At 54.2% G+C, this 14,384-nt stretch overlaps 1 protein-coding gene across 1 annotated transcript in view; it reads left to right on the plus strand.

Moving 5' to 3' along the window:
• SPEG (SPEG complex locus) overlaps positions 1 to 14,384 on the plus strand; it is a 63,780-nt gene that overhangs the window by 14,405 nt on the left and 34,991 nt on the right. Inside the window, exons 5-8 of the mRNA XM_011964694.1 lie at positions 1,553 to 1,936; positions 2,282 to 2,464; positions 12,541 to 12,716; positions 12,958 to 13,046. Of these exons, the coding sequence (XP_011820084.1) occupies positions 1,553 to 1,936; positions 2,282 to 2,464; positions 12,541 to 12,716; positions 12,958 to 13,046 (832 nt within the window). The remainder of the gene's footprint in view (positions 1 to 1,552; positions 1,937 to 2,281; positions 2,465 to 12,540; positions 12,717 to 12,957; positions 13,047 to 14,384) is intronic.

Genomic DNA, 14,384 nt, shown 5'->3' on the forward strand with positions numbered 1-14,384 from the left:
GGGTGGGGTGGGGGGGTTCGGTCGGGGGTTTCGCCTGGGGCTGCTAGTCTGCTGCAAGGGTGGGTTTGCCAGAGAAGGCGCAGACACAGGCTCCACTTTGAGTGAAGGATTGTGAAAGTCCTTGTGCTAGGACTGCCACTGGTGAGGCGGAGCGTGAGTGTTGTGATGGAGGCTGGGTGAGGCTGTGAGCTAAGATTGGTGCCCAGATGCCCGCCATAGCTCCCCTGGGTCCAGTGGCCCGCTAGGCTGTTGGATCAATAACCACTACTGGGGGGGATGCACTGGTGGGAGCCTAAGGCTCCCCTTCATGCCCCCAATCCCTCTGTTGGGGAGAGATGGTAGATGGTCTGAAATAATTTGCAAATTCCTGTTACAGACACGCTTTATGCCACAAAACTCTACTCTGCCTCTCCCACTCGGGCACCATCCCCTGATCCATGTGTGGCCATTCAGCCTCCCCTTCTAGCCTCCTCACCCAGGCTTACACCCTGCATGACTGAGCTGACTGTGGTCCCTACACAGTGACTGCCTGTGTGTTGTCTCCCAACCTTCCCATGGGTGGTGACCAACATCACCAACAGGAGAATGACTCTGCACCCCACCCCTCATCCTGCACATCAACTGGAGGCCCACTCCTGGAGAGAGGCGGCGGAAGGTGTCCTTGACCCACTTCCACTGCTCCTCCAGAATAGATGCCTCTACCTGCTGCTCCTGGGAGACCCTGCCAAGATCTCTTTCATTGTACTTACTAGTGTGTATTTTTCTTCATCAAAATTATTTTGCATTTAAGTATTACCACCTCAGAATCTTTAGAGATAATTAGGCCCCTGTCCATCATCCTCCTGGCCACCATTATTGCAAACACACAGCCATGTGCCAGCACTGTGTTAACTAGGCCCTTACAGATGTTATTTCACTTCAGCCTATATGTCAGTTTCAGAGAGTCTTATCCGCTCCATCTTACAGATAACAAAACTGAGGCTCAGAGAGGCGATCTAATTTGCCTAAGGTTTTGTAGCCGGAAAACAGCAGAATTGGGATTTTCACTGCTTTTTTGGCTACATACATCATCCTTTATCTAGCTTACGGAATGTCAGAGTTGGAGAATGCCCAGAGAGACCCATGACAGTGGAGTTTGTCATCTCTCTGTGTGTATGAGCTTCCTGTAAGCAGGGACCACATGGTCCTTCCTCTCGTGTTCTTGGTACCCGTACAGTACTCAGTATGCCGGGAGTACAGGGTCACTATTTGGTGAATGGATGAAATCAAATCTGATCTTCGTAGGTCTCTCAGACCGCCTACCATTCACTCTTGTGAATCTGATGGCTTCACACATTTGACAATTCACCTCGTGTTGCCCTGTGCCACCACTGTTATTACTTAAGTCTTGGGTTGCTGTTAGTTTGTGCTGTCTGTTTGAAAGCTTGTGCTCCTCCAAGTGCCTTGCACAGGGCGTGGTACGCCATACACGATGGCTGATGTATTAAAGACATATGCAGTGCGGTCCTGTCTTCCTCCAGAAGCCAACGCTCTAACTGTGGATGAAGTTGAGGAACAGTCAGACTACCATGGAGTCAAGGCTGCCCTGACCTGTTTGAGAATGCTCCTTCTGACTTCCTTTGTTCCCTACGGACATTCAGGAGGCAGACCCTGTTCTCCCTCAGTCCCTGCTTTCTGGAAGCCCCTCTGTCTGGGTTTGACTTTCTAGGATGCAGGCCACCAGGACTCCCTCTCCTGCTGTCATCCCTGCAGGGATCATGGCCCCTTACCCCGTTACTCCTGTGTCCCACAGAGTCTTCGGATGACTCCTATGTGTCCGCTGGAGAAGAGCCCCTAGAGGCCCCCATGTTTGAGATCCCCCTGCAGAATGTGGTGGTGGCACCAGGGGCAGATGTGCTGCTCAAGTGTATCGTCACTGCCAACCCCCCGCCCCAAGGTGAGCTCCAGTACTAGGCCAAGGTGAGGTCAAGGTTGGGAGGGGGCGTGTGAGAAGGGAAGGGGAGGTTCCCCCCGACTCCCCCATGGGAGGGGTGGGAAGGAGGGGAATTATCCCCTCCATGGGGCTGCCCTGACTTCTGTGTGTGTTCAGGGACATTTCCCAGGACCCCTGAGAGAGGGGAGGGCAACCTGGGCTTCCTGAAATGAGGGTGGACTTTTCTGGATTCCCTGGGGTGCTGAGAGGAGAGGTTTGGGCTCCTGTGTGGTGTGTGGGGTAGGAGTGAGAGATTCTCGGTGGGCGCCCGTGGGCCGTGGCGAGCCGGGTCCCCGTGCCTCCCCACAGTGTCCTGGCACAAGGATGGGTCAGCGCTGCGCAGCGAGGGCCGCCTCCTCCTCCGGGCTGAGGGTGAGCGGCACACCCTGCTGCTCAGGGAGGCCAGGGCAGCGGACGCCGGGAGCTATATGGCCACGGCCATCAACGAGCTGGGCCAGGCCACCTGTGCCGCCTCACTGACCGTGAGACCCGGTAGGGAGCCCATCAACCCTGGGACTGGGTGGGGGCAAACTGTGACTCTTCCCTGGCCCAGGCCCAATCCCCCTCCCTTCCCACTCTCAGCCTTGAGCTCGGGCTCCCCGCCAGCGTGCACAGTCCGTGCAGTCCCTTCTAGATGTCAGCAGCTCTGGTGAAAGCATTTTAAATGGCCCTGGCCTCAGGGCAGGGGCCAAATCCCCAAGGCACACACAAGGCTGGCCAATTCATGAAGTCAGTGAAATTTGTCTTTAGCTATCCTCTAAATGCCATCCTCCCATGGCATTTCCCTGAACAGGGTCCTGTGGGGAAAGCAAATTGTCCTTGAGTTTCCCAGAAAAAGAATCTCTCTGCTCACAGGGCTTAAGAGCCACCACGAGCCTTCTGAAGTCATTTCCCCTGTAAGACAGTCCCCCCTCCCAGTAAAAAGAGATGCTTTCGAGTGCCACAAGCCACTTCCCCCCTCCTTTTCTTGAACCCGAAGTCGTAAAAAGGGTACAGCGAAGAGCACTTCTCAGGGGCTGGCAGTGCCGAGACCGCCTTGTTTTCTATTTTTGTGAAAGCCCTTACTTGGTGTCAGACTACTTTCTTTGGGATTCAGCCCAGTTTCTTTCTGGTTCAGCTGGATCAGTGTCGGTATACATGGCCAGTTCAGCTCATTCAGCTTGCTGGGCCTGACAATGCACTGACCCCGGGCCTGGGGTTCGGGGAGGTGGGGATGGTCAGGGGGCGTTACAGGAGGAAAACACACTCAACCCTCAAGGGGGTTCCCACTGGGTGACCAGACCTGGATCAGGGGACCTAGGTTGGGGGACAGTGTAGGGCAGATGAATCTAGTGCTGAGGACATCCGAGCAGTTGCTTAGTGTTCTGGGATGCCTGCGCTGAGAAACTTTGGCGCCCTGAAGGAGGCTGGGATTTAGACCGGCACGGGGAAGGCGGGACATGCCAAGATGGGGAACAGCACACGATGTTCTGTCCCTTTCTTCCACGAAGGGCTGCAGGAGACAAGATGGCAGAGCCTGTGTGCCCATCCCAGGGCCTCAGCACCTGAGCAGTGAGGGAGTTCTTGATGCGTCTGAACACAGTCTCGTGCTCCAACAGAGCCTTTGGTTGCATGGTCTGGCTTGTGCCACTGCAGGTCTTCATCCTCCTTAGCTGCATATCCCTCCCAGGAGCCCATTTTCCAGGCTTTCTCCTCCTCCTACCCCTCCTACCCCGCTGAATCATGCCCATCCCTCCACCACATGCTTCTGTCCTTCCATCACCTCCGAGATCTGGCTTCTGACTCAGCTCCCAGCTCCCCTGAGGGGGCCCAGGCCTGGCTCCAAGACTCCAGTCAATACCTGGCTTGGGCTGAAATTTGGCGAGGGGTGGGATGCGGGGTGCCCCGATATTGGCTCAGGGCCATTTGGGAGCCTTTTAAGGTTGGAAAGGCAACTTGGGGCGAGGCAGCTGTCAGCCCTTGACTGGGAGTTCTGTATTTGCGGCATAGAACCTCCGGAGCTTCAGTTTCCTCATTTGTAAACCAGAGATAATGACACCATCCTCACGGATGAAAGCGAATGTGTGAACGAGCTTTATGAACTGTAAAGCTGTAGACAAATGTTAGTTGTTAGCATTATTAACGGGTGATGTTGTGTACAAGAGCTCAGGTTTCTACGAGGATCTGGGAAGTGCCTTATCTTTCTCTGTCCCTTTCTTCAGCCCTGTGAAACCCTGTGCCTTGGGGACTCCACCTCTCCCCTTGGAAGGCCATATCCTGCAGACCCTCCGTATTTCCCAGCCCCTGTATCCTCAGCTCATCACAGCATCTCTGCACCTCTGCCCTGGGGAGCCAGAAAGCCTTCATCACATTAGTCTGTTGCATCAGGCATTGCAGCAAGACAGCACCTCCTTAAGTCAGGCTGGCTCGGGGGCCCCAGGGCCTGGGGGGCAGGCATGTGGGTCCAGACTTGGCTCTGGCTGTGTAGAGCAAGCTGACTTTCTTACCCTACAAGGCACTGTTTAGTCCAGAGTGACTGGATGGGGGCCAGTGGACTTGAGAGCAGCAAAAGTGGGTGGAACCTGGGGATGGTACAGACATCTGGCAAGGGGTGGTCCCAGGCCTGGAGTCTGCAGGGAGTGAGGGGTGGAATCAGGGGAGGGTATCCAGCAGTTTGCCCGTGGGCCCACTGGGGAGTAGGTAGAGGGAGGCAGTGGGCAGTGTCTTGTGGGAAGAGGCCTGCGTGCAGCCACCGCCCTCTCTTGCTCCTGCCCCTCCCCTTCTTACTCCTCACCCTCCCCCTGCCCAGTGCTATGGTAACCAGGGCTGGCTGCCCAGTCCCCTATTGGGGTCCACCCCAATAGGGCCTGCTTTTGAGGGTCTACAGATCTCAATTCCTGGTTGGGAGCCATGGGAACCAGGGAATGGATAACTAGAGAATGCGGCCCCATGGACTGTGATTTAGGGGGCAGGGTCTGTGCGGGCAGGACCTGGTCCTTACCAGCTCCTCAGTTCCCTCCCATCCTTTCCACCCCACTGAATAATTCTGTTGAGACCACAGTCATTCTCCCAAAGCGGATGTGTGGATGGGGGCGGGTGGCTAGGGAGTGTGAAAAGTGTGCTTAACCAAAGCAAAGCATTCCGCACCGCTGCCCACATCCATCACACAAGTATTTATTGAGTGCCAACTAGGTGCCAAGTGCTACATCTCTCTAAACAGTTTCTTCTGTTTGGAGAGTCTCATCGACTTTCTCAAGCCCTTTCACATCTCTTCCTGGCGATAACATTGTGCCATACATTTCTCTTGGAGGGACATGTGACAGGTGGTGACATTCCCATTTTACGGATGAGAAGACAAAAATGTGGATAGGAAAGTGAGGTAGAGCTAGCACCAGGCCAGCAGCCTTTATTTAGCACTTGCAATCTGCCTAGGGATGTTATCAGCAACAAGTGATTTAGGGTGATGGAAGTAACTGCCCATGAAGCAAATAAACTTAGTGTGGGGTGCAAATAAAAGTACATGGCCAGGCCGGGTGCGGTGGCTCACACCTGTAATCCCAGCATTTTGGGAGGCTGAGGCGGGTGGATACCTGAGGTCAGGAGTTCGAGACCAGCCTGGCCAACACGGCAAAACCTCATCTCTGCTAAAAATACAAAAATTAGCCAGGCGTGGTGGCATACGCCTATAATCCCAGCTACTCTGGGGGCTGAAACAGGAAAATCACTTGAACCCGGGAGGCGGAGGTTGCAATAAGCCAAGATCGTGCCACTGCACTCCAGCCTGGGTGATAAAGTGAGACTCTGTCTCAAAAAAATAATAAATAAGTAAATAAATAAATAAATAATACATGACCAGTTAGCACTTACTAAGTGCTTCGTATATACCAGGCCCTGTGTTGATTGGATTATTTTGTTTAATCCAGCCTTATGAGGTAGGTTCTATTATTATGCCCACATTACGGATGAGGAAACTGAGACTTGGAAAACTTTAGCAAATTGCTATCTGGACACAGTGGCTGACACCTGTAATCCCAGCAGTTTTGTCTGGAGCAGCATTGATCAATAGACATTTCTGTGGTGATGGAGATGCTCTATATGTGCATGGTCCAGTATGGTAACCCTAGCCACATACTGGTTAGTGAGCACTTGAAATGCAGCTGCGGTGACTGAGGAACTGCATTTTAAATTTAATTTCATTTTAATAATTGCATTTAAATAGTCTCAGGTGGCTAGTTGCTGCCTTCTTGGGATGGTCAGCTGTAGGAGCTTAGGGCCAGCTAGAGGCTGGAGCTATGATTTGAAGCACTGTCTCGGTCTCTCAAGCCTGCATTCCTAACCATGACGCTATCCCACCCCCTTTCCTGTTGCTCTGAAGAAGTTTGAGGTTGAGGTGGAACTGAGCTCATGAGCTCACTGGGAGGGCACTGGTGATGCCCTCTGTGGGTGGGTCAAACTGGGGGCTTTCTCTCCTTCCTCTATTGACTCCCCACCTCTGGCACAGCTGTGGTCCTTCTGTTTCCTTGCATGCCTGATGTGAGCACACCCAGCTTCCCCACTATGCGCCCTGAGAGGAGGTCCTCTGGGTGCTGGGCAGGAGGAAGCGGGAATATGGGAGGCCCCATGGGCCTGGGCCTCATCCTGCCACCTCCAGCCCTGCCCTCAACTACAGGTCTCCTATATTTGAGCCCAAGATTCTAACATTTTCCAGCCAAGACCTTGGCCTCTTCATTGTACCTTAGCTTGTCATGGTTTGCTTGGCGGCAAAGTGAGGATCTTCGTACCAGTCAGGCTACCTACTCGGTGAGATTCCTGAGGGTCTATGAGGAGGGCGAGTTGACTCAGGACATTTGGGACAGGGGATATAGCTCATCAAAGCACATTCCGGTCCCACTCATAGAATCAACATGACCACAGCAGAAAATAGGTTGTTTATTGGGGGCCATGAAAACAAAAACAAGGAAGAAAACCTTGGCATCCATGTCAGTCCCTGTCTTCTCTTGCCCCTGGTCTCTGGCCACCTGTGGCATAGTTACAGATTCTCCCTTGTGATGGCGGTGGCTGCCGATGGGGAGGATGCCACATGGCTCCCATCGTCAGTCCTTGATGGGGGTTTGGACAACACCTGACAAAGCACTGTGGTGTGGTCCCCTTGCCCAGACTCAGCCCTTCCTCCACCCTCCTGTCTGCCAGAAATAGGTCTGCCTGACAGGTGGCTGCCCCGAGGCTGGTACCTAGAACAGAGGCCATCACTCACAGCCTGTCAGAAGTATGGAGAGCTCATTTACTGTTGTTGCAGCCACTTTTTCTCACCTGGAGCAAACTAACATAATCATATGTAAGAAATTAATCATGACCGGGCGCAGTGGCTCACGCCCGTAATCCCAGCACTTTGGGAGGCCAAGCCGGGTGGATCTCGAGGTCAGGAGTACAAGACCAGCCTGACCAACATAGTGAAACCCTATCTCTACAAAAAATACAAAAAATTAGCTGGATGTGGTGGCAGGCGCCTGTAATTCCAGCTACTCGGGAGGCTGAGACAAGAGAATCCCTTGAACCCAGGAGGTGGAGGTCGCAGTGAGCCAAGATCGCGCCATTGCACTCCAGCCTGGGCAACAGTGCGAAACTCTGTCTCAAAAAAAAAAAACAAAAAAAGAAAAAGAAAAATTAATCACTTCACTTCTGGGGCTAGGTCAGGCTGACCATGTGGAATGATCTGACAGCTTGTACATTTTGAACTAAGACTGAAACATTCTCAGTCCAAGAGGAAATATTTATGTCAGCACCCTGTGGAAATGCCCACCTCCTGGCCAGCCATGTCCTGCCTTTCCCTGACTTTTCCACAGTGGGGTTACCACAGCAGACGTTTCAAGAACTGCCTGTGGAGGACTTATTGAAACAGCGCATGTGGAGGGCCAGCTGGGAAGGGCTAAGCCACAGGCAAATGCTGGCTATCCTGCAGCCTATCACTCCGTTCCTCAAGAATCATAAGGAGAAAAACTGTTTATGGACTGGGTCCATGGCTCACACCTGTAATCCTAGCACTTTGGGATGCCAAGGCAGGTGGATCACTTGAGGCCAGGAGTTTGAGACAAGTCTGGCCAACATAACGAAACCCTGTCTCTACTAAGAATACAAAAATTAGCCAGGTGTGGTGGTGGGAGCCTGTAATCCCAGCTACTGAGGGAGGCTGAGGCAGGAGAATCGCTTGAACTTCAGAGGTGGAGTTTGCAGTGAGCTGAGATTATGCCAGTGCACTCTAGCCTGGACGACAGAGTGAGACTGTCTCAAAACAAAAAACAGAAACAAAAACAAACCAAAAAAGAATTGTAAGGAGTCCACCTTGCCTGCAGAGTAAAGGCTGCACACCTTCGGGTGGCCTCTACCATCTGCACCCATAGGGCAAAAGGAGGCAGAGGCCTGAGGCTGGCCCTTGGGTGGCAGTAGGAGGCACGTGCTTGAACAGTGGATGCCCCACTCCTTACTTCTTTACCCAGTTTATAGACAGACAGTTGAGCTGTAGTCCTCTGCACACATGCCTTTTGCTTCAAACTTTTCTGCATGCGCTTTCCTCTGCCTGTAATATTTTTCCCTTTTTCCTGCAAACTGCAATTTCAATACTGCCTCTTCCTTCAGTTCTCTCTTCCCTGAGCCAAAAGTCATCTCCTGCCTTCTGTACTCCCACGCCCCTTACCTGCTGCTCTCTTGCTACCTGATACTTCCTGCTTGCTCTTATAGTTGCATGTGTATCTGGCTTGTCTTCCCCACCACCCGGAAGGCTCCTGAGGACATGACTGTGTCTTTGCCACTCCTTAGCACTGGCAGCTGGGCCTGGGGGCCCTTCTGAACAGTTAGGGGCTGGGCTGTGTGGACTGCAGAGCTGCATGTGAGGTGGCAGTGAGTAGGCAGAGACCCCCATGACTTTTCAAGGCCTTGAACAACGTGGGTGACTCACAGAGGTGAGGCTGGACATGACACCCAGCCACAAAGGTCATGAGGCTCTGCCTATGAGGCGAGCTTGGGAAAAAGACCATGGAGCAGTGGTCCTCAGAGTGAGGCCCCCAGACCAGCAACATCAGCCTCACCTGAGTTTGTGTTAGAAATGCAGATTCTTTTTTTTTTTTTTTCCCAATAAGCGTTTTGCACTCCTAAGAAATGCAGGTTATTGGCCTCAGCCCCCACCTACTGAATCAGTAATTCTGTGGGTGGAGCCCAGCACTCTGTGGTCTAAGGAGCCCTCCAGGTGATTCTGATAAACAGAAAACTTTGAAAACCACTGCCATAGAGTTAGAGATTGTGCCCAAGATGGAAGGCCAGGTCATGCCATGGGAAGCACACAGGCTGTGGAGCCAAACCTCCTAGGTTCAAAGCCCTGCTCTGAGGTTGAATGGCCCAGTGATGAGGGGCTCAGTGATGGCACCTCTTAGGGCTGTCCTCCTCCCATGTAGGTCAGCAGTGGTCCCTAAGGTTTCATGTACCTAAGAGTCACCTGGGGTGCTTTTTAAAATGCAGTTTCCTGACATCTCATTTCAGAAAATCTGATTCTGCAGGCTAGAGTAAGGTTGAAGAATCTATATTTTAAATGAGCCCGAGGTGGTCCTGATGTGAGTAGGTCAAGTATCATTCTGAGAAGCCCTGAAGCAAAGGGCCGTGTGTGACACCTTTTATGTACTAGATAGTCGCAGTAGTGGCTGCAATTCTGTCTATTGTGAGAACACATCAGGGGACACTGAAACTGTTGGGGCCGGTGGATGTGCTGGTCTGAGGAGAGGGAGTTCCCTGTGTGCTTCCTAATGCCAGTATTTTCATCAAATGAGTTTGAGCTGAGAGTGATGTTGGAAGGGCAGACATGAGCATTGGGTCTGCGTGGGGGACTGGGAGCCAGGGTGAAGGGGCGGTACTTCCATGGCAGGTTGTTCAGGGCCATTGAGTGTATGTGCCTCTTAGGTTTAGGGGGGCACCTGCCCCCTCCTTCCTGGCTGATGTAACTGTATTTCCCACAGTGAGAGTTGGGTTTGTGGGTGGAGCAGGACTGGGATGTCAGGGACTGGTTCCAAAGATGGTTTTGGCTATGGGGCCAGGGAAAAAACTAGGTGGCACCAGATTCTGGTGTGGAGCCTCAGGAATCCTTGATCAGCCTCCTTGGTCACTCACTTTTGGAGGTGTGGAGGGGCAGGGGCTACTGCCTTGTCTGGAAGAGGCCTGGGCTGCTCTGACAGTCTCTCTCTCCAAGGGGCTTGAGGATAGGGGCTCGCTTGGTGACTGGATGCCCTCCAGCATGATGTTCCCCTGGCCACCACCAGGGGTCTCTGAGGCTCCCTGCAAACCTTGACCATCTGGTCTTCAGCTCTGCTTCCGCTCCTGGTCCCTGGGCCTGTGAGCCTCCTCAGTACTGTCCAGCCTGGAGGTGACCCTGGGGCAGGACTTCAGGCTCCACAGAGGGGTAGGACCGCCCACCTGCGGGGCCATGCCTGTGATCTCAGCCATCAGCTGCCTTAAGCACCAAATGCCATTCTGACTTCCCTCCCCAACCCTATCTCAAGACAGCCCCCCTGAACAATGGACCCCTCCTCTGCCCAGCCCCCAGCCCTCCTTCCTCACTGGCCATGCTGGGAAACACAGGTCATGGCTTGGGAATGTGTCCCTGTGGGGGGTGAGGCGATAGGAAGAGGGAGAAGGACATGTGACCCCTCCTCAACAGCCCCTTTCTCTCAGGCTCCGTGTCCAAGCCCCTTCCCCAACCCAGATACAAATGGGTGCTCATGACGAGGGGCCATTTGGGGGAGGCAGCCCCCGCTGTCCTCCCTAGCGGGGCTGATGGGTGGTGGGCAAGTTGCCAACAGGTGCCCGGGGGAATGGGTAGGAAGGCTGGATGTGGGCTTAGTGCCCTGGGGTGGCTGCTGGCCAGAGCTTCCATGGCAGGGATGAAGGGGCAGAGGTGGGATTCTGGGCCCCCTCAGATTCTTCCGCCACCTCTGGGAAGGAGGGCAAAGGTCTTGACAGTTCTCTGATTTTCGGGGCCAAAGAAAACAGGTATGCCCTGGCTCTGCAGTATTTGAGACTTGTTAGCACATTCCCACATCAGAAATCTTGGTGGTTCCATCAGAGCAAGGGGCAACACAGGGAACATTTCCCACAGGCACCTCCTTTGGTGGATGTGTCAGAACAAATGGATCAGGGCAAGCGTCTCGATTGGCACAGTGCAGTGCCACCCCTCCCCTGTCTTGCTCGGGGACGGAGGCCCCACACCTTGAGTCAAGGCGCTACAGAGCGGGCTTTGCTCTTGTCAGGGTCCGAAGCTGTAAGGAGAGGAAAGACAGATCCCAGGGCCTGGGAGTGAGCAGAGTGGCTAAATCCAGACGGCCACACTCCGCCCTCCCCTCTCCCCTCTCCTCCCCCTCTGCACCAGGGCCCAGGCTGCTTGTGGTCTCGGCAGGCACCAGCTTCCCAGCCAGCTGCCTGCCGGCCTGCCATCCAACCTCCTCCTTCCCCTCCTCAGGCGCCTTCCCCTCCCCCAGGGCCTTCTCCGTGTAGGGCCTCAGCTGGGTCAGCCGAGTGAGTGGGGCTGGGCAGGCTGGACAGGCTGGGCTCCTGCTCCCTGGGGAGACAGGCTGGGGTGGGCAGTGGGCAGGCAGCAGAAGGGCCTGGTGCCAGGGCAGAGCCTTCAGGACAGGCACAGGCTGGGCGTCTGTGTGCAGAGCCTCGGGGTGAGTTGGGGTACAGCCCTGCTGAGGGCTTGGGGGTGGGGGGACCTGGGGAAGAAGCCAGGGGGCTGTGGCAGTTTCATGTCTGTATTTGGCAGTCGGATAGGAGCCAGTTCAGCGAGACTGGGCCCCTGGCCAGTTGCAGGGGAGGGCGTCAGGGCCCTGGGGACACCCCTCCCACAAGGCTGACTCTGGTGCCCCCCTCCTCTTCCCCAGGCTGAGCTGCCCTTTTCTGTGGATGACTCCAGCTCTGTTTTTATATCCCTCGAGCGTTTGGGGGTGCAGGCTGTAGGGCTGTGGCCAATAGGTGCCCCTGGGGTTTGCACGGCAGGAAGCTGAGAAGGGAAAGGGGGAGGGGCAGGCTAGATGGTGCCACCTCATTGGCCCTGGACCGAGGTCAGGGTGTGTCTTGTCTGTGGTGTGTGTTCCTCTGCACCAGGCCCAGCTTGCCCAAGAAATGGGCATCCTAGCCATGCTGCTCCAGGGTTCCATAGACCTGCACCCCCTGCTTTCAGAGCCTGCAGTTGGTAGTTTAGGCCACTAGTCCATGTCAGGAATGTGGGTTCCCTGCTCCAGTGGAATTCTCCCGCCAGGCTCAGGAGTGGCCCCTCTGCTGCCCGAACCCTTTGTCCCAGGCCTTTCCCTATGGTGTCCCCTCCCGGGAGGATCAGCAGGGTCGGTGTTGGCAGAGCCAGTGGCAGACAAGGTTCCAGGGGCTCAGGGAAGGGAAGCAGCTGGGCGGGGTCACAGGAGCCTGGGAGTGAAGTCCGGGCAGGGCTGGCCTGTGGGGAGCTGCCGCAACTCCTGGTCTCTGGGCGACATTCCAGCCAGCTCTCCCAGGCTCTCTGCGAGCCTTCCTCCCTGGCAGCTATCTTTGTCTCTCTCCAGGTGGATCTGCATCCCCTTTCAGCAGCCCCATCACCTCCGACGAGGAGTACCTGAGCCCTCCAGAGGAGTTTCCAGAGCCTGGGGAGACCTGGCCTCGAACCCCCACCATGAAGACCAGTCCCAGCCAGAACCGCCGTTCTTCTGACACTGGCTCCAAGGCACCCCCCACCTTCAAGGTCAGACCCCTGAGGCTGGGGCCCAGCCTCCTGTGTGTCCCCGATCCTTTGGGTGACCCCTTGTTCTTGGGGCCATGCTTAGGCACCAAGACCTGGAACTTGGCTCTCATTTAAACGCTCTTACCCAGAGCCAGTCTCAGTCTGGCTGTGGAAGAGGCCTCCATCTCAGATTCCACAGCCCCCAGGACCCAAGGCTCTGCCCTGACTGTCTCTCCCTGACACTTTGGGGTACCCGCTTCAGGTCTCACTTATGGACCAGTCAGTAAGAGAAGGCCAAGATGTCATCATGAGCATCCGTGTGCAGGGGGAACCCAAGCCTGTGGTCTCCTGGTGAGTAGCCGCACTTCCCACCACCCACCAGCGACTCTATGCTAGGCTTGGCTCTGGGAGGTCTGGCTTTGGGTGGAAGAAGATGGAACCTTGGTGGGCTTCCCCATAATCTGCCTCGGGGGCCTCATCTTAGGGACAGCAGTGTACTCCCCCCGGCAGCCTGTCCCTTGCCCCACGTTCCAGGCTTATTTAGGGCTTCCCCTTCTGGGGAGGGGTTTGGGTCTCATGTCTGTCCATTTGGGATAAATGACTGGGCATGGTGGCTGAAGCCTATAATCCCAGCATTTTGAGAGGTAAGGGGAGTGGATCACTTGAGGCCAGGAGTTTGAGACCAGCCTGGCCAACATGGCGAAACCCTGTCTCTACTAAAAATACAAAAAAAATTAGCCAAATGTGGTGGTGCATGGCTGTAATCCCAGCTACTTGGGAGGCTGAGGCGAGAGGATCACTTGACCCTGGGAGGTGGAAGCCGTAGTGAGCTGAGATCACATCACTGCACTCAAGCCTGGGTGACAGAGTGAGACCCTGTCTCAAAAACAAAAACACCCCCCTCCCCAAATTGGCAAGAAGCAAGACATTTCAGAGGCCAAGGAAGGAGGATTGCTTGAGCCAAGGAGTTCAAGACCAGCCTGGGCAACATAGTGAGACTGTCTCTACAAAAAATTGCTTAAAAATTAGCTGGATATGGTAGTACATGCCTGTAGACCCAGCTACTTGTGAGGGTGAGGAGGAGGATCACTGGAGCCCAGGAGTTTGAGGTGGCAGTGAGCTATGATCATGCCATTGCACTCCAGCCTGGACAATATAGCGAGATCCTGTTGCTGAAAAAAAAAAAAAAAAGCACACAATAATTTGTTGCTGAGCTGCCAGCAGCCCAGAGTTCAATGTAGGTCTAAGCAGAGGGGCCTTGCTCATCCCAGGTGCCTGGAACATGGATTACTCAGTTTACTAATTTTTTATTGGTTTGAGTTCTGTTTTTCATTTTTAATTGATTGTCTGGTCCCCACTGTGAGTTTTTTTTTTTTTTTTTTTTTTTTTTTTTTTTTTTTAAGAAGTGGAGTCTTATTATATTGCCCAGGCTGGACTCAAACTCCTGGGGGCTCAAGTGGTCCTCTCAATTCAGCCTCCTGAGTAGCTGAGACTACAAGTGTGTGCTACCACACCCAGATCCACTGTGGACATTTGGCATCTACAACCTGACAGGTATCTTCTACGAAAATACATTGATTTTGGCTAGGCCCAGTGGCTCCTGCCTGTAATCCCAGCACTTTGGGAGGCCAAGGCGAGTGGATCACGAGATCAGGAGATCGAGACCATCCTGGCTAACATGGTGAAACC

The sequence above is a fragment of the Mandrillus leucophaeus genome, unplaced genomic scaffold (assembly GCF_000951045.1).
Source record: "Mandrillus leucophaeus isolate KB7577 unplaced genomic scaffold, Mleu.le_1.0 Scaffold70, whole genome shotgun sequence".
NCBI classification, from domain to species: domain Eukaryota; kingdom Metazoa; phylum Chordata; class Mammalia; order Primates; family Cercopithecidae; genus Mandrillus; species Mandrillus leucophaeus.